We start from the raw sequence: 26,254 nt of genomic DNA, 5'->3' as shown, positions 1-26,254 counted from the left end.
GATATCCAGCTGAGAAGTGGCAAAAGCAAAAGTGAGGAAAAGGTTACATTAAGAAGAGAGGAATTGTGAATAGAGGTGGACCTGCGACAGGTCGAGCAAAATCCTGCGCCAGTCGGAAGTCTTTGATTTTGACGAAGGAAAAGTAGATAAATTTGGTCCGAGCCCGGTGAAGGGAGATCAATTTAAGGTTTAGTGTTAAAGTGGGTCTGAGCCCGGCAGAGTGGGACCCGGGGTGAACAGTAAATCACCCGAGAAGTTGTATATGTGAAATCCTAAGAAGAAAGGAACTTTAATGCTTGTCTGGTTGCATCAGGCCCTCTGAAATAAGAGACTTTAAATCACAAAGATACTTTAGCACAGAAGAACTTGATGTTAAGGTTTTCAACTGCATCCTCGTGCTAGAGAAGCCAGAGAGTGTGTTAAACTCAAGTGTGCCGCCTTGCCCTGTGCAGAAAACGTGGGAAAGGGAAGCCAATGGCTTGAATATCCTGACATATCATTTCTTGAACACTTTTCTTTTGCATAACCTTGTTTCCCACCCACACTATTTGTATTTAGAAGTAAGGATTGGCAATAGGTTTATTAGTGTAGGCCCTTTTATTTTGACAGACTTGACTAGGACTGCGTTATTATTTGATGGTCGTAGCTTGCTCCCATCGTTAGATTTAGCATTAGATAGGCATTTTGCAAACCCAATTGAAGTTCAATAAACACCCTTGAACTGTGATCACTTGTGTCTGTCTTGCTGTTTGATACCATGCCTTCCTTACACTAGGTACATGGGCCGCCCAGTAACAAGGAAGTCAGGCAGTTGAACGCTACAGGGAAGCGGAAAACCTGAGTCATTCACCAGTTTGTGAACCTGTGAACAAACTGATCAGGGATCGCAGTGTCCAGAGTATTGAAAGCTCAAAAAGCCCTATTGACCCGTTCCATAAGGACGAAGGGATGCAAACCCGACAGAGATAGTCAAGAAAAGCCCAGTGGCTAGAGAACCTGTGAATAGCCTGCACAAGGGATGAGGTGTCCTGCCGCAAACGTGGAATGATACCAATATTGAAGGTCAAGAGAGCCATCAGCGTGAACTTAAGAGAGTAAAGCCCAAGCTACCCTGGAGGATGAAGCCTCGAGTTTGCAAGTTGGGCCTTACGATATTGTTGGAAGAGGGAGGGAAGGTCGAGTACCCCAATGGATCCAAGCATTGAGACTTCTTTTGAAATTAATTATTATTTGTGAACACTTGAAAACCTTTCTTGAATTGAGTGATTTTGTTACCAGGGGAACGGCAGACCAGATTTGGATGTTGAACTTTACAGACTTGGATGTGGGACCTTCTTATTTCTTCTTTTCAAAGACACTGTGGTGACCCAGGCCAGGAAGTGTCCTTGGATGAACATTTGAGGTTGACGAGTTCCTACAAGAGAGGGGGTCAGGTATGAGGCGTTGACGACCTCCAGTATGGAAACACATTTCTACTGGTTGGACAGGTTAGGTCAGAGGACTGATTTTTTGTTATTTTGACACCCTGATTCCTTAGCTTTTATTTATAGGAAGGGAAAACCCCTTCCGCAATAGGGGGAGTGAAGTGTCTTCTTTTTATTAAAATAGAAAGACTTGAAAAATGTCCTTTGGTGCGATTCTTTCTTCTGGTTCGCCACACTAACTTTGTTCTTTTCAGTGGCAGAGACAAACAGGGATGAGTGGTCCTTTGAGACAATAGCTTCAGAATTCAGTCAAGTATTTGGGCCATGGTTGATTGAAGCTTTATGGGTTTTTTTTCAGACGGACTTTACCAAGTTTCTATCTTGGGCTGTACTTTTATACACCAACGAACAAGGACACACCCATCAAAGGGTTAAGTGACAGAATCAGAAGCACACTGGAGAGTGAAATTAGATGGCAGGTCATTTTCTTAAGTACAGGATTTTATGGGGAATGAATTTGCTGTAATTTATTTATAAATTCTTTCATTAAGAATGTTGTTAAATCAAAACATTCATTAAAGAATACATTTAACTTGTGCATGTCATTCTGAATGATTTACATATATTGCCCCCAGCCACCCCACACCCTGCCCACTTTGTTAACAATATCAAACAAAAATTAGGTGTTGGGTATAATGAACTCTTCCAAACTCTTCCTTCTAGTAATTGCTGATTCAGAGTCCGAAAGCATACATCTTTCTTTAGCACAATAAATGAACCTTCCCTTTGTCATGGTAGTCCCCATGTGGCTTTGTTCACATATTACAGGAGCGGGTATCAGAACACAGCACATTTCTGTGTATAATCCATCAGCGCGGCTGTAGCTATAATTTCCCATACATGTTTTATCCATACCCCTATTGACCCCCTCCTGTTGCCCCCACATCTTCACGATTGTCAGTTTAAGCTACGAAAATCGATTTTAAAAAAAAGGGTCTATATCAGCCCTGTTCCTTTTTCTCCTTTTCCTGAAAAATCCCCAAAATTCTAAAGGTTGAATCCAAGCTACAGACAACTTCTTTGATTATCGCTCTAATTTATAGTCAAAATGCTCAAAGTTTGGGACACTAACACATAATATGCCTTAGTGTGCCCTTTTGTCTGCAATCTCTCCAACATCAGTATCCTATCTCTGGCCAGAAAGCATGCAGACTAGCTGATGTATGATACCACCCATGCAAGATCTTAATTTGTGTTTCTACGTCTTGTGTACAAATGGAGCTTTTCCATGATGTTTTATTCATTTTGTTCCACATCTGGTATATGATGGTCTGTGATCGTATTGGTTCAACTCCTCTCGCCATTTCCTCTGATAGGCCCACTGCTCAGTAGGCTTTGCCTTGAGTATTTTCCCAAATGAGTCTCTTCATGTTTGTAATTTCACATATGCATTTTTCAAGTGGAGTTGTCACGTGGCCGACTTTTTAAAATTATTATTTGAGTTCATGACCCAGTGCCTCAACTGCTGCTATCCAATTCTTCCACTTTCCTCCATCCCAAAACTTTGTTTACATTGCGTAAGTGGCTTTAGAATTCCATTCATGAATAGATTCCCAGTTTCCTGTAGCCCCCCCTTGTACCATTTGTCAAAGCCTCTATCTAAAAGGGCCTTTGTGAAGTAATTATTCCCTTGAACGGGTATAAATGGTGAAGGGAATAATATCAACGTGGTAATATGACGAATTAGATCGAGACCTGGTCATCATGATGCATTTATGTAAATACCTCCCGCTTAAAGCTTTTATTAAGCCACGGTTACTTCCATAGGTGTTGTCCAGCAACTGCTTGCTCAATAAATATCCAGTGCTTTTCAGATTCATCTTGCATTCATTCTGCTACCACTGTGGGATGTGTAAAGTTACCTCAGGGTTCGGCGCAGTATAAATAAAGAAACTAAACTAAAGGAACTCATGGTGGCAAAAGTAAAGACAGACAAGTGATCACAGTTCAAGGGTGTCTACTAAACTGTAAATGCAGGGTGGAAAAACGCCTAACCTAAACCTAAATCTAAGATGGGAGCAAGGTTGGACCATCAAATAATATTACAGTAGTCCTTGTGGCTTCCTGTTAAAGTAAAAGGCATATATTTGGTGGTTGTGCAAGTAACTGAATGTACATCTTCATGTGCCATAGAAGAATATGGTTTTATCAAATCCATTCAACTTCTGCAATCAAGAGGACTGCACATAGATCTGATAGACACTGACGGACACGTTTCAATTGCCAAGGCCATGCGAGAGCAGTTCCCAGACAAAGCATCAATATGATGTATGGCATGTAGCAAATTCCATTAGAAAATAAATAACAGCAGAAGGGGAAAAAAAGGCCACAGACAACCTTAGAAAACATTTTAAATTGGTCACAGTCAGTACGCAACCATTTTTGGTGCAGCTCAAAAACGTGTCACGGATCGGTTGATGTTCTACTTGAAAAATGGCGTTCAGTGATGCAACATTGCTCTAACGTACATTCTTGGCAAGAAAATGAACATTTCCATGAATGTGATAATGGACTATTGAGTAAGGAGGAGAAGCATAAGAGAAGGTGGTTGTTTCAAGGCTCCCCGCCTCACGCAACACTTCAGAAGATAGTTTGCAACAAAACGATTTCAAAAGACATGAGGGGACTCACCCAATTCTACCGCACTGTACATTTAGAGGTGTTCCACAATATGTGCCTAAAGTACAAGCCAAAAAGTTTACATTTCAGCATAGACGGTATGGAGGCCAGAACAAGACTGGCTGTACTTGCACAAAATGAGAACATTGGAAGGGAACAAGCAAAGAACTGCAGGAATGTTTGGTATGCATCGTTATAACACAGAGTATACCAAAAGAAGCAAACAGTGGGTGGCAAAGCCAATCTAACAGCAGATGGATTTTGAATTTGTGAAAGATCTGACATTGAATGTTCTGGCCATGCAAATGCATGGAATTGAACCAGATTTAGTTTCTAGGGTCCAGGCTGTGCCGCGTAACTTTAAAAAAGAGGTTTGCCCTCCAAAACTTGAACTTGTGGAAAAGTTGACTTTTAGATTTAAATGATGTGTGCCTCTCTTTACAATGTTTGACAAAGGCAGTTTCAAGCTTCCGCACAGTTCCTTGAATGCAGTTTTCATTGTACAAAAAATGAAATAGTATGTGACTTGAGGTGTAATTAACAAAAAAAATTGCTTTTTAATTAGCTACTCTTTGTGACGTAAATGATTCATTTTTCAACAATAAATGCCGGTATGATTATTTAAAGTGTTTCACTCGAATGTTCTCTGTCTCAATGGCAGCAAGACTGAAATCCTTTCAATTAGGACTGCTGTTCGACCTTTCTTCAATTAACTGTGGCCACCCTGCTTGGGCTACTATCCCTCCTCTTCCACTCAATCCAGAAACCTTGGAGTCATGATTGATTCCACCCTCTCCTTCTCTCCTCACATGACAGATGTCTATAGGAAGTCCAACTACCAGATGCACCTCTGCATAGTTATTCTTCATTTTCTCACTTGCCTCCCAGAAGATTACTGTCTCCAGAGACCTCGTTCTCTGTAGGTGGGACTATTGCAACAGCCTGGTCCTGGGGACAACAAGCTCTCTCTTCCTAAGCACTTTCCCTTCTCAAGTCTGCCGCTCATCCACCTACAACTCTGAAAGTCGGACGCTTCTCCAGGCTTCGAGTGGGGGGGTAGATCTCTCTCCTCGGCTGGTGCCTCCCTCTCTCAAACTTGAGCAGGACCACATCAGGTTTTGGAAGGAACTGAAGACCTTCCTTTACGTTTCTGCTTTCTTTCTCTCTCTCCCCTGCCGATGTTCTTGTTCGGCTTCGCTAACTTGTTACCTGGCTATCCTCTAAACCTTATAACCAGTGCAACCAGTGCAACGGAATAAGGGGCACACCCCAGGTTTCATGCAGGCCCACTTGCTGGCAACTCACCTCTGAAATCTGTAGAGCTAAGACTGTTTAAGGCAAGACAAAAAATAGTCTGAAAGCTAAAGCAGATTTTGGTGGTAGTTGCGAGACTGAAGGAATTGCAAAGAGGCTGCCCTCTCTTGCCACACAAGAGAGAAGAGTGCCTTGCCAACCTGTAGAGGTCGAAGAAGTCTTGTGGAAGTTGCTTAACCCCATAAATTGCAGTAGCAGCAGCAGAATTGTGGTTGCCAATACAATTGTTAGAACTGTAGTAGTTGAATATAGCAGAAGCAGAAGTAAACTGTGGGGCAAGGGAGCCAGCTCGCAAAGTTTCAATTGTAGAAGGAGTTGCTGGAGAGAGAGAGAGCAAATCCTGAATAGAAGCATCCTGGCAAGACTGTATATAAAAGACACAGAAGTTGCAAGTAGAAGAGTTGTTAAGCAGAAGTGGTACTTTTGTCTTCAACTTTGTTCATTCTTTTCCTGTAAGGAGACTGTACAGGAAACCCATTGGTCCTGTTTTCTTTGTGAAACTGGAAAGGTGAATCTTTTCATCAATCGAAGAACTGTTACCAGTGGGTTTTTATTTGTGTGAACTTTTATTTCTTTGGAACTTTTTAAGACTTTTCTTTTCTTTGGAAGAATTGACTTTGGGACATATCTGGGGGAGCAGGATCTGCCCAGAACAAGTAGAAGTGATCCAAGACACTTGTTTTGTTTGGTAATCTTTCATTCATATTTTTTTCATGTTTATGTTGTTTAATGTGAGGGTTAGTATTATGAATGCTAGGAGGCTGTACCTTAGATCCTAGACTTGGTGGGGAATCCCCTGTTACAGTAGGTTTAGTTCGGGTTTATGGTTTATTTTAGTTTCAAATAAAATGTCGAACCTTGAGAAAACTAAACATAGTCTGGATTCTCACATTACTGACCCCTTACAATAGAAAGTAGAATTCCAGTGAGCGACAACCTCCAACTTGATCTGGTGGTGTGGCAGATGGTGTGTGTCCTGGAAGCGGGCCAATGCATTATGCGTGTTATAGGAGCAGCAGAAGTGTGCACATATCTTGGGAACACACAGCAGCATTTCAGCAAGGGTGGGGTCTTTTAGGAACTGTATGATAATAAGGTTAATTATATGTGAAACATGGAATGTGGGGTATATTGGCCTGATTCAGGGCTGCCACAATATTGCTACCATTGTCTGCAGTAACATAGCCAACCTTGAAAGAACGTGAACAAAGCCACTTTGGTGGTGATTGTTTGAAGCAGTCAATGGCATGCTTGGGGATCCATCTGTGCGGCTTGATTGTGTTTGAACAAAGGAGACCCAGTGTGCTGTTACAGTCATGTAATCAGTGCTCTGAGCACTAGTCCACAGGTCCGTAGAGTTGAACCTTCTTCGCCTCCGACCCTTGCAGTGCCTTGTGCAGCTCTTCCACCACCTTTTAATAAAGAGTTGTAAAAGCAACCATGGAGAAATAATGCCAACTTGGGATCTTGCACCTTGGTACAGCGCAGGCCATCAGCTCTTTGAAACCCTGGTTCTCTAAAAACGGTAGCATATCAATAGCAAGCATCTTTGATGTGTTGTTGTGCAATCAGATGTTTGCGGTTGTAAAGCGTTTACTTCTCCAAAGACTCTGTAATTGTCGGCTGGCACATGTTGCCTGCAGAGTGTTTTTGATGTGGCACTGCATATTGGTTGATCCCGCTGTAGTAGAGGACCATCCCTGTTACTGATCTTCTTTTGGCCCGCTTGGTTCCATGTCCAGTTGTAGTGGTTTTCATGTGAGCCTGGAGTGCCTGAAGTGCCTAGATGCTTCCTTGTCTTGCCCCTGCTCACCTCCTTTTTGCAGAAGAAACAAACTGCAATGTTGCTCCTTGCTTTGTCAGTAGTGAAGTAAGCCCACACTGCAGAGTTTCTGTGGAAAGGCGTACTGCTACATTCAGTTTGTGGGTGTGTGATTGGTGCCAGTGATGTGTGAGTGTGGGCTTGCTGCTGCTGAGTGCAGTTGGCACACACTGCGCAAATGAGTGTCATTTTCTGCAATCTCAGACATTTCTTCAACAGGTGAGTCATCAGAGTCGTCCTCATCAGCCAAATAAAGCGCACTTTTGTTTATACATTTCATTTTTATTTTGTGCAGACTCTCACCGTAAGCCGTGCCCATGATGCCGCGATTTGTTGCTGCATTGCGTTTTTCTTGGTGAACGTCACTGCTGGTTGACAGTGCCACTGCCAGTGACCCACAGGAATGTAGATGAGCATCATCATCATCCGTCACGATTATGTCAGCCAAAGCAAGTGCGGCAGACATAGGGTGCATGGAGTTGGCCATGCTATTTTATTTGCTCAGCTCCTGTGAAAAAGCAACATACACAGCCTATTATCAGCTGAGCCACCCTACACACACCCCTAGTGAAAGTGGAGGTTTTGGGCGCAAGTGGAAGCATGGGACAACCCAACTCAAGTAAAAGCCCCCAAAAATGCAAGAATGGCACTTCTCCCCCAAATGCATGGGTCATACACAACTTAGGTTTACCCTGCTATGCTTACTTACCAATGCAACAAGTTGGATCAGCAGTTGAAGCTCACTGTGGTCGCTCGCCCTGGTCGTGGAGGTGTACTTGAAGCCAGCCACAGTCAGTGGCAGAGGAAGCCAAATGCTACCGATGAGAAGATGAACACACCAGAAAAAAGCACACTGAATTATACTAGGCTGGGCAATTTTGTTACCTTGGTGACTAAATCCCCCCAACCACATGGGTCTCGCACAAGTTGCCCCCACCCCCCTAAATGCATGGCCAATACACAAGTTTAGTCCACCATGAACAATGAAATGAGATGGAACAGTGGTACAATGCAGTGTGGTTGTTGTGTGGGCACCCTGCTTGCCTTGATCACCTTGGTTGTTGTGTATCCAAGCCAACCACGTAGATGTCAATGACAGAGGAAGCAACTGAGAATGTGATGAACACTCCAGAAAAAGCACACATTTAAACTAGCCTGGACAAGAATGTTAGTATCTTTGTGATTGAAGCCCTCAACAATGCATGAGTGATACACAAGTTGACCTCCCACCCTACACATGCCCCTTATGAAAGTGGGGGTAAGGAGGGCATATGGAAGCATGAGACAACACGACTCAAGTACAAGCCCCTCCCCACAATGTATGAGGGATACACGTTTACCCTGCTTACATACCAATGGCACGAGGTGGAACAGCAGTACAAATGCAGCGTGGTCACCCTGGTTGCCTTGTACTTAAGCCAGACAAGCAGATATCAGTCACAGCGGACGCCACTTGATGATGATGAACACACCAGAAAAAGTGCCAATATTTATACTAGCCTTGGCGTGGCTATTAACTTTGTGCCTCAAATGATAAAGGGTCAAATAAAAAGCAGCCGCTATTGGCCATTCCCTAGTGGGTGCGCTAGTGCCAAAAGGGACCCGTGAACTGGAAAGAGTTGTGCAAAGTTTCACATATCACCGCGTGAAACTTTTTCCAGCACTTGTCTGCACTTATCTTGCACTTGCCACCAGCTGGCCCTTTTTATTTATCTTGTTCGTTACTAACCGTGTACTGCACTTTCCCCCCTCCCTTTCCCCCTTGCACTTTTCCCGTCCCCTTAACCTTGCACTTGCGCGATCTGAATGACACCTGGCCTAGTAGGATCGTTATCTGTCTCCCTTTGTCCCCCCCTCCCTGCCTTGTCGCGCCTTGAAACACATGTGCATAGGCACGTTACAAATGCCATATCGTATCATATATCATATCATAACATGAATCGGAGAGAAACCATGCAAAGTTTCTCGTTTCGTGATGTGAAAACCAAAGCAGATTGAAGAAAAAAAAAAGCGCAGTTTCTTGTGATGATGTGTGAAACCAACACATGTCGGAAAAGAACAGCACATAGTTTCTCGTGCCGTTGTGCAGAACTAGCACAGACAAAGAAACTCACAAAGCTTCTAATTTCGCTATGGTGGCGGAATTTCAGTGGCTGCAGAACCGTAACGCTGATTTCACTTCTCAGGCAGAAATCTTGCTCACCGGTAGTAATGCCCCACTGAATTTATGGTAGAATGTTTACAGTGGGCAAAGGTGCAATTAATGTTACCATCAGAGCAATATCTTGGTGAAAACTAATTACTAATGGAGATAGGCAGACAATACAATAGTGGAGTACAGTGGAAAAATTCTGAAATTGGGCACTGAAACTTTCTGTGATATATTCATCAATTATTCTTTAATAATTAGTTCAAGAAACTGAATTAATGTAAGAGAAATGATGGACATCCTTTCCCAGATACACACCATTAACCCAGAGATCATTATGGATCAAGTTCAGTGACTTGCAAAGAACCCCTCACAGTCAAAACTGACCTAGTATATTACCACAGGAAATTATGATTTAATTCATGAGCAATGGTGATAAGGAGAGTAATCAGAGGACAAAGTGCCCCATTAATTGGGCATTGGTGCGGTGAGGTTCATGGTGAAAACAAGTGGATGAAAGGTTGACAAGGGGTGATTAAGGGGGTGTTGCAATGTAACAATTAAAAAAAGTAATATAGTGGTCTTACCTCCAACCTATCTAGCAAGAAAACGGATGACTGGGAAGTGGGTGAGAAGAGGAGTGAAAGCTGGAAGCAGCGACCACTGCTCCTGCCCCACCCCTTTGTCCTGTCACCCACCATTGAGGACTCAATAGATAATAGCCAAGCGGTTCCTTCATATGCAGCTAACGTCACCAGTGATGTCTGAGAACATGCTCCTAAGGACCAGGTTATGCAGTAATGGCCACTGCATCATGCACCACTAGAGAGATCCCCTCATTCCCCACATGCCGTCAAACATTCCTTCTACCTGTCGAAACATGAAAATGAATGACAGGGCATGTTCTGACAGGGTGTAGGGGGGGTGCCAGTGGGATGAGAGAGAGTGGAAGAGCGGGACAGACAGAGACACAACGTCTACTGTTATGTGCCTATTTCTCAGGAGGGTGTGTCAATGTTAAGGGGAGTGGCGTGGAAGTAGCTGCAGCCTATATAAATAATATACAAACATAATATGTCAAAGTAGTTTCCGGGCCCATAAGAGAACCTAATTTGTATTAATCCAAGTGGGGATCCTATTGTAAAAACAGTAACATGCAAAATCATGGCAGAAATGATTTACTAACATCTCAGCAAAGGATACTGATCTGTTTGAGGTCTTCGAAAGCTTTCTGGTAGGTTTGATTCGTAAACTATTCTTGCCTTGGTGTTTCCCATATCTTGCATACACTGAAAAAGAACGGTATGATTGTTAAGGGAAAATAAATCAATTTAATTGCAGATTGAAATTTTAAAATAATATATTATTAAAACGATGTGTCAATATGCGCAGAGCAACATATGGCTATTGCAGTCATAATGTTAAAATCAACATGAAGTCACAGCTTTTGGTCATAAAATGAAACAGACTATTTACATTTGGGAATTATTCTGTGTTAAATGTGATGCATTATTTAAGAGAGTGCACACATTTCATAACATACCTTTCTCAAAAGAATATTGGAAATCTTTTATTTATTTATTTATATAAATAATATGCATTTAGCCAACAAGGCTTTACATATAAAACATTAAACATTTTTAAATTCATCTTCCATCACATAAAACATTTTTAAAAACATAAAAACACCATCAATAACTAGAATTTTCTATTTAAAAAACAGAATTCCATTTGACAATCTTTCTAAAACACATAAAACTATCTTAAAAAATCGCATCATATGATGACTCAAATTCTCATCATTGCTCATCAACAAGTTTTCCCAGATGACACTTACACTATCTACATTCTTAGAATTATCATAAGCATGTAAATGTTTGAGTCTCAGAGATAATAAACTTTCACAGTCACAGAGAAGATGTTTGGCTGTCTCAATTGTATTCACACCGCATAGTCTACAATATCTCTCTGTTAGAGGAATACCACCTTTTGGACCCAAAACCTCCAAGACATCACACTGATTAAATTTAGAAACAACAGATATCTCTGAATACTTTGACTATCAGGATACGCCATCTGATAAACTAGTTTAACTGGGATATTGGAGCAAAATTCCAGGTATAATCCACTATCAACTTTCTTGGATAGGTTAACTATATTTTGTTCACGATCCAGGCTGTGTATACCTTTTTTCAATAGCGATTTGATCTTATATATTGAATATAATGGATAACAATCGCTAAAGTCCAATGACCATTTAACAAATATCTTTTCCCATGTATACAACAAAGTCATAGCCTGTTTCTTTTCCATCTTTGCATATTGCGGAATTATTTCCACCACAAATGTGCCATTATTTAACCGTAGCAATTTAGCATATAAAATCGATATCATGTATTGAATTTTACAATTTACACTACTTATGTTGCTTTCACTTAGTATATATTTGCGTGGAAGACATTTAGGCATTTGAAACAACCAACATTTTCGCCTCAAATCTCTCCAATTCGCTAGTAAAGTGAGTCCCTCAAATCTCAGCTCAATATAATAAACATGAGACTATTTTTGCAGAGTATATCATTGTTACAGTACTTATGGACAAGTTCCCTTGCATGCCAATAAAACAACTCAATGCTTTTGTAGCGATCATACATTTTCTCTTAGTGGCTTGCCAATGATCTTTCCATTTTAGTCGATTATCAATAACATCTAGATATTTATATTTGTCTACCACTTAAATTTTCTGATCCTTAATATGCCAATTCATTTGCTTACTTTCTCTTTGCTTAAATTGCTTCTGAAATTTCATTACCTTAGTTTTACCTATGTTAATAACTAAATGATTCATTTCAGCAAATTTGGCTAGAGCATCTAGCTTTGCTTGAAGTCCCTTAGGTGTATAGTCAAGCAAGAGAAGGTTGTCGGCATAACCCAACCAGCCAACCTTTCTGTTCCTAGTTTGATATCATCGATATTCCTATCTACCATACCTTTCATAAAATCGGCCAAGTCATGATTGAAGAGTGTAGCAGCTAATGAACATCCCTGCTTAACTCCACGATTAGTTGCTATAGTCTCCAACAGTCTTCCTTCTGCATCTAAACATACTTTCACAGTAGTCTCACTATACAAGAGTTGTATCATGGACAATAAACCTTGTGGAATTCTCCAGGCTTTGAGTTTTACCCACAGAATATTACGCACTATTGTGTCGAAGGCCGTCGTAAAGTCAATGTATGCGACATATACCGGCAGCCCAAGACTGTTTCATGAATACTCAATAGCCACGACAAGTTTAGCGATATTATGTGTCGTCGCTGATCAGACTCTAAATCATGATTGAAACAATGGAAGGATCTGATTTAAGGAGATCCATTGATTCAGTTCTTCTAATAGTAGTTTGGCAAATATTTTAGCAGGTATGTCCAGCATAGCCAGCATCCCGTTGTTTGTCGGATCATTCCACACCCCTTTTTTATAAACAGGGAGGATTATGCTACTTCTCCAAGATTCAGTTATCTCTCCATGCACACCAATCCATTAATATAGCATATGCAATACTGCTGCCCATTTCTCAGGAGAGACTCGCAGCAGAGCATTACAAGTATTGTTAGGACCTGCTGCTCATGACATGGGAAGTGTTCTAATCAAATGCGTTAGTGTTTCTAACGTGTAAGACCCATGCCAAGCCGTTATCTCTATCGGTTTACCAATATCCATCTAGACCTCAGCTCCTAATGTTTTTTTTACATGCACTTTCAGCTACACTGTTAATCTGGAGCGTTTTCTTTTTACTATTATTAATAGTGGCCCACATCTCTTGATTATTTTTCTTTTTTGGCCTGATATTTTTTCATTTTGACCTGATATGCTAATGTACGCCAGATCTCTTTGCGTTCATTCTTACGATACTGCCTTGGCCATTGTCTATACGATTTTTTGGCTATAACAATGTTGTTTTTTGCCACTTTGTTTTTTACATTTTGATTTTCCCTGATGGTAGCTCTGAGCATTAGTTTTGCAGTTTGTATGGTTATGTCTTATCTATTCAATTTCTCATGCGTTAAATTCCACTACTCGCTATTCGACCGGTAATTATGTTTTGTCGTCATAGCAGATTTTAATGCTTTTATTACCTGGTCAAAATTGCTCAACATAGTGCGTTGATGCTCTATATAATTTGTTTGACTATCACTGAGAAATTTAGAGAGTTGACCCTCTGCTATAATATTTCCTTTTACTAGTCTAGTTGGATTCCATACTATTCTATTACCTGCATTATTCATGCTAACATCACCATTTAACTGGTAGTTAGCTGGCCTTAGAATATTGCAGGTATAAAGCAAAAGGAAGAGGGGTAATTGATAACTTTCCTCTCTACTTCCTATAGCCATGTCTAGTACTAGAGAGTGCACTCTCTTGTTGACTATCATATAGTCTAAGATACTCAGTCTCAGTCACACACGTGTGACACTATTGCCACTATCACCAAATGTGTTCCCATTTAACACTAACAATTGGTGCTCATCAAACATTTTCACCCAAGCCTCCAAAACCTTCCCTTCATTGTTAGAAACTTTGTGGGTAATAGGCTCAGATCTCGAACTATCATAACTTTGAACATTCATATAGCATATCTTTGTATTTAAGTCACCTTCTATCAGTATGGGAGCATCAGTATTAATCGTTCTAAGTATTTCATCAACTGTTTTTATGTTGATTTTATTGTATACTCCATTCGGGGGGTTGTATACATTTATTATTACCATAGTGGAAATTTTCTGACTGATACCCTCAACCTTGACTGCCAATACCATACTGGTAGATCGTTCTAGTTTATTACCTATCCGTGGGTGTTTTATAGATGTCAGAAAGGCCGCCTTTTGGACGTCCTCTTGGTCCTTGTACAGCTTTACATAGGAATGTGGTTCTACCATTGATATCGCAATCGCTAGTTAGCCATCTTTCCTGCATTGCTGCTACACTAAACTTACTAATGTTAGCCAAAAGCCCATTATCACTCGTATAGTGGGAATTCCCTTGTGTATTCCACGATATAATTACATCCCGCTCATCAGGAGCATTGTTCAAAATGAGGTTTGAATACTACTGGCAAACACTGCCAGTACCCATCTGGGTTTTCAAAATTTTTTGTCAGCTCAGGAACCTTAGATCTTTGTGATTGGTCTCAACGGATCTAACTCCGCATTCATTATTGGATTCGGGTTTATAACGAATGATACTCCGAGATTCTGCCTGTTTTGGCTTACTCACAACATATTTATTTTGGCTCATTGTTGTTTCGCTACAATAATAGCCAATTTTCTCAAACATTTTCCCATGGCTAAGAATATAGTCGTGTATAGCTATATCTGTACACCATATTTTTTAGATGTTTTTTGTAGCTGAAACCATATGGTCGACTATCTTAAAGTCACCAGACGTTATCATTCGCAAAGGTACTATGGATGTACATAATTCATTGCGTTCCTACTTCCAATATCTGGTATGTATGCAATTCATGTTAGGATCAACTGTCACCCCTTGCATTTCAATGCTTCACGTGTCGTTTAACGCCCCTCTCCTGGTTTTCTAGCAGCGGTCTGTGCTTATTAATTGCTACATCAATTAGGTAAATTATAGTTACTTCAAGAAATCATTATTCACCTCTAGGATTATCCTAAAACTATGTGTAATATCCTGGTCTCAAGGAAGAATGCAAAACCTTTTTGGAATACAGCTGGCCAGAAAAATTGGTATATTATAGTACCAAGTAAATGCATTCCTATTCAAATTCTAAATACTCACTTATCGCACCACCCTATGTTCCAAAGATTATAAAACATTACTTTCATGAACAATTGCTTCCCCAAATTTCTTAAATTGTGTAGGTCGACATGCATTATTCAATCGAAGTTCTCTGAGGTCTGTGTACATCTTTAAAACTCAGAACATTCTGTCGTACCTCGCAATTGAAAAAGCTGTGAAAGACTTATCTCTGGCAACATATCCAAATGTTATGTTTGGTTACATTATTGGGTTTGAAAAAGTGCAGCTTCTGCCACACCCATGGTCTCTTGGTACTTCGGAATCTACAAAGAAAAACTGAAGGGTAAGGTATTGTAAGGAAGGCATGGTATCAACATTAAGACAGACAAAAGTGACTACAGTTCAAGGGTATTTATTGAACCTTCGCAAGGGTGTGATAAACGCTTATCTAAACCTAAATCTACAGATGGGAGCAAGCTACGACCATCAAATAATAATGCAGTCCTAGTGGAGCCTTGTCAAAATAAAAGGGACTATACTAAAAAATCTATTGCTTACTGCTATTTTACAAATAATGTGGCGTAGTGTTCATGAAAAAGAAAAGTGTTCACAAAATGATATGTCAGGATGTTCGGGCTGTTGGCCTCCCTACTGCACGTTTTGAGCACGGGATAAGGCGGTTCACTCGAGCAAAGCACACATGCTGGCTTCTGCGGCATGAGGATATAGTTCCATTACCAGCATCAGGACCTTCTGTGTCCAAGTCTCTTTACTTCTTAAAAAGTCTCTTGATTCAGAGGGCCTGATGTACAAAAAACAAGATGCAAAAGTTATTTTCCTTTTACAAGTATTCAATTTGGATGTTCACCCTAGATACCCCTCAGCTGGGCTCAGATCCCTTTCAAAACAAAATATCAACATCGGATCCCCCTCTTCCGGGCTCAGAGCCCCTTATTACAATGTTCAGATAATATTCTTTCTCGGGTGACTCACGGTTCACCCAGGATCCCCTTCAGGGCTCGGATCCCTTTCAAATTCCCAATTAGTCTCCCTCAGCCAGCCTCGGACCAATTGCAGTATACATTAAACCATCGAAGACCTTTGAATGTGCACAGGGTTTAGCTTGACCGGCGGCAGTACCACTTCAATCTCAATATTCCCTTTTTCTCACACTTCGCATCAGTTGGATAACGAACGAAGATTTTCCAATGTGCACCCATGTGGCACCGGACCACTCTGTCTACAGTATCTTTTCTTGGTCTCCCAAAGTTCAGTCACTCCTTTGGTTTCCAATTATATTTGTGTCGCTCGTCACATACGTCTCACACACTGTTCTCTTAGATATCGTCATACAATGTTGCTTGCAACCTTGTTTCAAAACACCGGCTGGTTTGGTATCAGTATCTCTGACTCACCGGCTGGGCTGTCTTTACCGACGCTGCTTTGTCGTCTTTACCGATGTTGCTTTGTTGTAGGAGCCAAGGACAGTACCATGGCAGCAGTCGCTCCTCCCTGCCTTGGTTATCAACACGGGAGAGCTCCTGGCACCTCCGACATACTGTACAGGTGTGATCAGCTTTAGTTCCTGGACTTAGGTTTCTTACTTTCCAAGGATCACGAAAGTAACGGTCTTACAGGTCAAGGACGCGTACCTCCTTGCAACTCTCTCTGATCTTGCCGTCTTTCTCCTCAGATTAAACTGCCATCTTGGAACTGCTGTTTCCTTGTGTGTTTTGCCTATGTCAGAGTGTGCTTTCGTGCTTCGCCTTTTATCCGTGTGGGGAAGTGTGATGAAGTCAGGTATGTGTAATGATCAGTAATTGCCTGACGTTGCCTGACCATTGTATTGGACATGTCAGGTATACGGCTCTGGTGTTAGTGCGTTGTCGCTCACGGTGAGCTATCCGCAAGAAAGTGTTCATGTTGGGAAAGGGGGTGGGGGGTTCCAAGGTATCCTACCTGATTAGATGGGGAAAATGTGTTACAGGGAAGGGGATACTGCATCTCAGCATCAAGTGTCTCACTTCACTCCCCGAAAACCCCTCATCCAGAAGATCCTCCGGCACTAGTCCACCCCCAGGAACTGGATCCAAAAGCAATGGCTGTGTCCTAGCCAAATGGATGACAGATTCCCATGGAGTAGCGAGCGTGACTAATCTTGTCAATTTGTCCCTTCTCCTCAGAGGAGAGCCACCACATGTGAGGCTAAGGAGGTGAGCACACCCTGCAAGACCCTGCATGGGGGTATGGGAAAGTGAGACCTTACTGGGAGTGACTCCCCTCTCGTGGACAAGGACGCCCAGTCCAAAAAGGATCTCGCAGCCCAGAATATGTTGTCTGCTCATATGGGACTTGGAAAAACAGTTTTTACTCCCGTTTTGACTTTACCAACCAGTGGCATTCCTCCCACCTCGGTGGCTTCAGATAATTCTGGATTTCAGCTGAGAGCCACAGTCAATGAGGAAGGACCCACCCTTTTTGTTAGTGATAACGTGCATAAACCGAGGAGGAACTGTGAATGGAAATGAAACCCCTACACAAGGAGGAGAGTGATTCCTACTCAGAGGCGAGCTACTGTGGAGAAGACGTCCTGGAAGGGCAGAGCCATGCTAGACTGCGGAGCCGGCGGTAGCGTGGAGAGCGAGCCTAATGTTAGCTGGAAGCCAGAAGGCTGCCGTCCTGTCCAACCCGGAAGCCAAGGTCGTTGAAATATGCAGACACGGGAAAGCACATGTTTCATTTGGTGGCACGACCACAGGGAAATCTTGGTGGGCCTGGGGCACAGTAACCGATGCCGAGACTAGGTTGCCACAGAGAGCCCCCAGCTCTACGCCAGAAGGACAATAAGCTGCAGATGACAGCAGCAACAGGGAAGCAAATGCTCCCACAGAATGACTACCACCAAGAGATACGAACACTTTGAATCAAGGCTGGGAAAGTCAAAAAGGGTATGGGACCCTAAGAAACCGAATGGGCAAGCGCTCCATGTGAATCAGATTGAAATATCTATCAACACTTTGCATCCAGGCTGGGAAAGACGACAAGGTTACGGGAGCCTGAGAAGCCCAAGTGGGCAAGCGCCCTATGTGGATTACCTTGATTGAGGGACAGCACATCTGACAGAATGCCGTAGGACTTCGGGGAGTCAAAGAGCCACAGAGTTGTTATAAAGAGAAATGTGTAAAAAAGAGAACCTGGAGAGGTTCTGCGAAAATACCTTGTTTTTCCAAGGAAGAGGGATCCATTTTCTTTTGACCAGCAAACTGTGCTGGAAAGCGGTTAACTGTCTTATCATATTGATAAGACATTCAAGTGATTGGGCATGGCAAAAGCCAAAGACATATGCCATTACCCTGGCCTCTCTTTTAGTTAAACATTTTTAAGTGGTAGGGCCAGATGAGTTGGACAGGATTTTGAATTAAACACAATTTTCTTTTTGAAAGCACCGTAAGTTTTGGTTTCTGGGTAGGGAACTTCCCTCATAGAGAAAGGGCAAGATAGGAGTTTTCTTTTGCTTTTCATAAACACTCTTGAAACTGATCATTGGTCCGTGTCCTCCTACTGGTTCGCCAAAGAAGACAGACTTTTACTGCAAGATTGTATTGCTGTTGTGTGATGTGTGCACATCAGAAGGAACCGGCCTCTGTCTGCAGCATAAGTTTCTAGCGTTTTTGAGAGGGGTCCAAGTGAGCCAAAGTCTATGTGGGCCCCCGTCTGTCAATGCAAACTGTTTAAAGGGAATGCTTCAGGGTGTCTGGATTTGAATGTTTGAGTAATATGGAGTGTGCAGCAGTACATTAGTGCATCTATTGTGGGTTTTGGAGGTATTTTAGGTAATTAGTGTATTAGGATGCGTCTTTGGACATGTTGTTCATTACGTTGTCAACAGTGGAGTGCTAGGGTGTTGTTTCAAATTTCGTATGGAGTGCCGATTTGGAAGATTAGTAGGTGTTAGTATTAGATACTCATCAGTGTATCATGTACACAAAGAATGCACTCTTGCATAACAGAATGTTCTGTCTCCTTTAAAACTCACATTTTGGCACCTGGTGTTTGCATGTGAACAAGCAACGACAAACTTGCGAAACTGGTCATGCTGCCATGTCCTTTTGCCTGGGCATGAGTTTTGAACAACAAAGATAACGGGCCTCATTATGACTCTGGCGGTAGCCGTGCCGGTAAATACTGGCGCGGTTCCCGCCGTAGTCATGAATTTTCCGGCAATGGGCAATTACCAGGGCATTACAGCCCCGGCGGACCCGGTAATTGCCCATTGCCGGGTGCCGGAAAATACTAGTCCCCCATTCCCCTTGGAGTCCCGCTGGACTCAATGGGAATGGGGAGGACGGATGGTGCTGGTGCATCCGTCAAGGTCTGCGAGCGGGTGCCGTTTCGCCGGCCTGGTCAGACCTGGCGGGCTGAAAGGCACCCGCTCGCAAACCGTGTAGTTTGCCGGTCCGGTAACAACGGTAACGTTGTAACGGCAACCTTGTAATGAGGCCCAATGTTTTGCTACTAGCTGTTATCTGGAGCCGTATTTCTTCCCTTTCACTTGCATGACAGATTTGGCTGACATTTTGCAAACAGAACGTTTTGAGAAAGATCCGTTAAATAATGAAAAGGTTATGGAGAAAGCAAAATAACTATGATGTTTCGGCCTAATCCCCAATCAATTTCCCAGATAGAAAAAGTCAAAATTTCTGCGCAGCGCAAAGCAACAACTCTTGGACAGAATTGGACCAGGTATGAAAAATCGTTGACTCGATTTCCTGGAGGGGCCTGGGGTTATAGCATCCAGTAGTTTTAAAATATTTGACGGAGAAGGGAGTGCTTTATAGCTTTATCTCCAATGGTGCTCTGCAAGAGAAAGGCCCCAGAAATGAAATCCGCCATTCTCTTTTTGGTCAATGCAAGAAATAACACCATTCTCTTTTTGGTCAATGCAAGAAATAACCCGGTTATTACAGGAATAACTGTGGCTAGCCGAAAACGGAAAGTGGAAAAAATTTCATTTGGGAGGGGCAAAAAGGATGAAAGGGCACTAGGCTAGCGGTGGGGAGGTGGAAGAGGACACCATATTTAACTGGGGAGGGCTAGGCACCAAGCTCTGAGCTCTAACCTTTTCTCATAATCACGGATATTGGGCGGTTATAAAAGAAAACAGAATCAGGAATGAAAGTGCATCACATGAAATGACGAGTTTTGGGAGGGGGGGGGGGTTGGGAGAAGGCTAGGGAGGGAAAGAGGACCTGTGGGGATTGGGGGGGGGGGGAGCATGCCAAGAGGAGGGAGGCACTTGGTGAGGGCCTAGGAGAGCACGGAAAACCTTTGGATTTTGCATGCTTTTTACGAATAACCGCAGTTATCTGCAGGCACCTCAAGTAACTTTGGTTATTTGTAGTACACTACTCATAAATGCGGTTACGGGAAAACGTTTTTTTTTTTTGTTTTTTTTTAAATGGAGTTCAAAAATTGGATTAATACCAAAAGAAAATGGGGGAATATGTACAGTGGCCACAGCCGAAGGCCATGGCTAGTGGCCCGGCAGTGTTTCTTTTTTTTTTTTTAAACTCTTTTTTATTAGTGGTCACAGAGATACATAACACCATTACATCTTCATATTACAGGTAAGAATGAATAAAAGAAAGAGGAAAAAGAAAAAAAAAAGAAGAACAATTTACATGATATATATCTCCAAGATATTTTCTTCGTCCTCAGAAAGCATGTCACACAGGTACGTTCTGAATGGTCCCCAAATATCTTTAGGTCTGCACGCCCCTGGGCGAGTGAGTAATAAATTGTTCTTCAGCCTCATTGATATATGTCAATTCCCGAAGGAAATGTCTCATGGTGGGTGGCGCCGTATTCTTCCATTGTTGTAAGATGCATTTTTTGGCAACTGTATATAAAACATTAAATAATATCCTGGTTTTTCGGAGCACTTGCCTATGTCCCCAAATAAATATTTCTGCGGGGTCAATGTAGGTGGAATTTGTGTAATTTCTTCCAGGATGTCCGCCACCTCCCTCCAAAACCTGGCCACCATCGGACATTCCCAGTACATGTGGAATGAACCAGCCTGATCCATCTTGCATTTTGGACATTCACCGGGACTATCGGGTATAAATTTGGCTATTTTGGCTGGGGTGTAATGTAATCTGTTTAGAATTTTGAACTGGATCAGGCGTAATCCAGGGTTCAGGGAGATCTTCTTAGTTAGGGAACAGTACCTATCCCAGGTCTTATCATCTATGGGGATTTGAAGGTCCTTTTCCCATTTGATTTTGACTCGGATAGCCGTGGGGGAGTGTGTTTGTATCGCAGTGTACAGACCTGAAAACCCTAGACGGTCTCCAGACGTTATTATCTGTATGCAAGGGTGTGTAGGAGGTTCATCAGGAAAGGATGCCCAGTGTTTTGAAAGGAATATCTCATGCGATAGTACTGCAACGTCCTGAGTGGGACCCTACCAAATGCCCCCGTGATCTCCTGAAGGGTCACAAATTTCCCGTCAAACATGTCACCCAGTGTCATCTCTTCATTGGGATCCCAGGCCTCGCGTAAGCTGCTGTCATGTGTTGGCAACATATGAGGGTAGTTTCAAAGGGGAACTTCAGGGTTGTAGGGGGACAGCACTTCCAGTCTCCTAAATATAGCTCTCCACGCACCAACCGTGCAGCTCACTGGATTAAAGTCACACGTGTCTTTGTAGTGTGCGTCGAAAATTACGGACTGTATATTCGTGGGGGAAGTGGCTAGTTCTTCTATCGTCACATGGGGGGGCCCTCATCTTTATAGTACCAGTATTTCGAGAATTGGGTTTGTGCAGCATAGTAGTATAGTTCAAAGTCAGGTGCCGCTATGCCACCCGAGGAGTATGGCTCAGTCATTTTCCCCCATCCTATTCTTAGAGACTTTCCATTCAAAAGAAAGGTCGTAACCACTGACCTAAGTTTATTAAAGAAGGGTCGTCCCGGCCGTATTGGGATATTCACGAATAGATATAATAGTTTGGGTAGAACTATCATTTTCAGAACCGCTACCCTGCCCCTGCCATGTAATGATATCGGTAGGCGATCCCATAATAGTAGCTTAGTGGTCAGGGCTTGTAAAGTGCTATCGTAATTATCTGTGTACAGCGTGCATTTTTCTCGCGAAACAAGTATCCCCAGATATCGAATTGTCTTCTCGGACCACTTCAGGCCGCATAGAGAACCGGGGCATCTAGTAGCCGATGTAAGGGGGAAGATTTCTAATTTGGCTGTATTTATGGAGTATCCTGAGTGTGCAGTGAATTCCTGGATCTCTGCCATAATAGGTGCAATGTTGTTTTCCGGTTTGCAGACATATAACAGTGTGTCGTCTGTATATAGGTAGATTAGCTGAACAGCGCCCTTCAGATTGATACCCCTGTTTGAGTGTCTGAGCCTAATTGCAATCGCCAGGGGCTCTATTGTCAAGGCTAAAAATATGGGCGAGAAAGGGCAACCCTGCCTGGTACCCCTACCCAACAGGAACAGATCAGATATGGATTGATTGGTTAATACTCGAGCCCCTGGTCAATACTCGAGCCCCAGGTTCCGTGTACAGCAGTTCCACATATCTAATGAAATTAGGGCCAACACCAAATGCTTCCAACACTGCTAGCAGGTAAACCCATGACACGGAATCGAAAGCCTTTTCAGCATCTAATGATATAGCAACTGCGCTCCTACCCGGGTCTATCTGGGCCATGATACCGAAAAGTCTACGATGGTTGAGGGCAGTGGATCTAGTAGGGATAAAACCATTCTGGTCAGGGTGAACAAGTGTAGGGACTGCCGGCAAAAGCCTATGGCCAAGACTTTGGCAAATATCTTAGCATCTGTGTTGATGAGAGAGAGTGGCCTGTAGGATGACATGTCCTGGGGTGGGCGGCGCAGTTTAGGGAGCACAGTTATCAAAGCCTCTCTCATTGACGAGGGCAGTATTTTACACTGGAGGGCCTCCTCCCAAACCTGTAACATAAGTGGGACTAGTTTTCGCGGAACTCCTTGTAGAATTCTGCGCCCAAACCGTCTGACACTGGGACTTTATTAGATGCCAAGTCCTTAATCGCTTCAGTAATTTCATCAGCAGTGACAGGCTGGTCCATTGCCAGCCGGGACTCCTCAGAGAGTTGCAGCATTGTCAGCGTCTTCAGGTACGCCTTAATTTCAGTGACTGACTTAGTGTCCCTGTTACTATATAGCCGTTGGTAGAAGTTGGCAAATTCATCATTGATCTCCTGTTCACTCAACAGAATCTCACCACTCGATGATTGTATACTAGTAATACGGTTGGGGCGCCTGTCTTGTTTCAGTAAATTGGATAGTGTCCCGCCAGCCTTGTTGCCTTCACCATATCTGCGGGCTCGGACAGGGGCCGCCATATACTGAATCTCCCTTGCAGCCAACCTGCCAAAATCTTGGAGATGTATCTGTATCCCAGCTAGTGGAGCCCTATCATGGGTGCGTGCATAAGCCTGCTGCAGCTTCCTTAGCTTATCTTCAGTACGGGTTAGGTCAGCTCTGACCTCCTTCAGAAGCCCCACAGATTTAGATAGCCAAGTCCCCCTAGCCCAGGCCTTAAGGGATTCCCAGACCGTAGAGCATCTATCAACTGAACCCATGTTATTTTCGAGGAACTCCGCAATTTCCACGTATAAGCCTTCCACCACTCCAGAATCGCCCAGCAACCCCCCAGGCATTCTCCATATTCTAAGCGGTCTGGGGCATCTATGAAACGCAACCTCAAGTATTACCGGGGAATGATCGAACAGTGTGCGAGATAGTATATCACACGACTTCATTGCCGTAATCATGGCGGGGGATACTAACCAATAGTCAATTCTGGATTCGGAATCATGAACTGAGGAATAGTATGTGTAGCCCTTTTCATGAGGGTGCAGAACCCGCCAGGCATCCTCCAGGGAGAGCTGAGGCAGGATGTGTCTCAAAGTAAGAGCAGCCCTGCTAGGTGCCCTAGTGATCGTGCTGGATCTGCCTGATCCAGGATCCATAGCTACGTTGAAGTCCCCACCCCAAAGTATATTAGGAACATTAATGGCAGCAATTAGCTGGTATATATTTGTATAAAAAGCTGGGTCGTCAATGTTTGGGCCATACGTATTGACCAACAGGATCTGTTGTCCTGCAATCGATCCCCACACCAGAACATATCTACCAAGGGGGTCCGTTTTGTGACCTTCAGGCAGAAATCCCAAACTGGGGTGTATAAGCATAATGATGCCTCTAGACTGAGAGGAGTAAGTTGTATAAAACCTTGACTTGCCCCAGCCTGGTAATATATATTCATTACAAGTATCCACAGCATGTGTCTCCTGTAGCATTACAATTTGAGCACCATGTCTGACAATGTAGTTGCCCACTTTCTTAGTTTTTAATCGATTGTTCAACCCCCTTACGTTCCATGTCAGCAATTTAACCATCAATACGTGAGCAAAGTCTTACATAGAAATATTCGAATACCATCACCAACTGTTTCAGCGCATCTTGCATATACCATAGTTTGTGCAAAATCTCTAAAACCACTTGTTTAACCAGTAACCCATAACCCACTTCCCACACAACTACCTCAGGGCAACGTGTCATGAGGTGTGGGCCTTGTCCCACTCCAAACCACAAGGTGTTATAACAACAACCCATTTCGTACCCTTTAACCAACACACCTCCCACACCGTCGCCCCAAACTTGACGATGTCTGACCCATAACTTGTGGAGTTTTCCAGGGGTAGTCATGTTGCCTCACATGACCGCCAACCCCGGCTCCCAGCAACACCAAATCACAAACAATGGCCATCTGTAATCTCAGCTATCATCAGAACATAAAAAACAAGGCCCTCATTCACTTCAGATAATTTGCAGATACCGTATATTTCAGTCAGCAGGACGGGGTCTATTGTTGGGCGCCGGTCTGTCCCCTCTGGGGGGGGGAAGGGTATAGAGGACTCAATGTAGGATAAGGCTTAAGCCGGATTTTCAAAAAAGTGAGCCCTCCCTGCATGTTGAATCCTCATTTTGGCCGGGAACAGCAGGGCATATGTGACCTGCCGAGCTTTAAGGAGCTTCTTAACTGGTTCATAAGATCGTCTACTTGCTTGGACAGAAGCAGAGAAGTCTGGATATATATGTATTCGATTGCCCTCAGAGCAGCATACCCGCCTCCCTTGCCAAACAAAGGTTTGTGTCTCTGTCCCTGTAGTTCAGGAGGCGAGCAATAATCGTACATGAAGGCACTCCTGGCTTGGGCGCCGGTGCTAGGGTGCGGTGCGCTCTTTCTACCAGGAAATGTTCCGAGAGCGATTCCGGTCCAAATAAAGATCTAAACAGCTCCTCCACATGTTTTTCCATTTGGCCCTTTCCGAAGGATTCCGCCATTCCGACCACACGGATGTTATTTTTTCTCGACCTGGACTCGAGATCCTCACACTTGTTCTGTAGCTTGCTCATCGTGTCTTTCATGCAGGAGATGTCCCGACTGTGGTGGGCAATAGTATCCTCGCATGCGCTTATCCTGTTCTCAGTCTCAGTGACAAATGCACTTTCTTTGTCTATTCTGGCCCTCAAGGAGCCGATGGTGGCAACTATTTTGTCCAGCTTGGTGTTTACAGCCAGAAACCTATTTTGGACCAGCGCAGCCAGTTTATCTTCTCAGTCCATCTCCTCCATTTCGCCAGGCACATTTGCCTCAGGATGCACATCCACCGTTATAGTATGATTTGACGTGCTGGTAAACGTGTCCCCGCCGAATCTGGAGTGTGTATTAAGTGAATTTCAGAGGCAGCGTATGGCGGTAGCTACAAGAGGCGGGCAGGGCTAGATGATAGCGGCCCCAACGCAGCAGTCCAACAGTGTGAGTCCTCAGCACAAGGGACGAACCCTCCACGTGCACAGCGATAAGTAGTTCACAAAGCACACCCAGGCATTTCCACTGGTTTTGCAGCGCAGCCAGGTGTATCCAAGCAGGCAGGGCACCCAGAGAGAGATAGCAAGTAGCGGTCCGACGGCCCATCCACATCCAAAATCAACACAAAGCAATCCAGCAGGGTATATGATG

The 26,254-nt window shown here is 43.3% G+C and overlaps 1 protein-coding gene across 2 annotated transcripts in view; it reads right to left on the bottom strand.

Annotated features, from left to right (window-relative positions):
• The window catches only part of SMAP1 (small ArfGAP 1), a 1,420,305-nt gene that overhangs the window by 1,108,369 nt on the left and 285,682 nt on the right, over positions 1-26,254 (bottom strand). For both annotated transcript variants that reach the window (XM_069606218.1, XM_069606219.1), the window contains exon 3: positions 10,592-10,677. In XM_069606218.1, coding sequence (XP_069462319.1) covers positions 10,592-10,677 — 86 coding nt within the window. The remainder of the gene's footprint in view (positions 1-10,591; positions 10,678-26,254) is intronic.

The sequence above is a fragment of the Ambystoma mexicanum genome, chromosome 4p (genome assembly GCF_040938575.1).
Source record: "Ambystoma mexicanum isolate Mex_15411 chromosome 4p, UKY_AmexF1_1, whole genome shotgun sequence".
Taxonomy (NCBI): Eukaryota; Metazoa; Chordata; class Amphibia; order Caudata; family Ambystomatidae; genus Ambystoma; species Ambystoma mexicanum.
The sequence above is the reverse complement of the archived record's forward strand: the minus strand, read 5'-3'. Positions and strand labels throughout refer to the sequence as shown.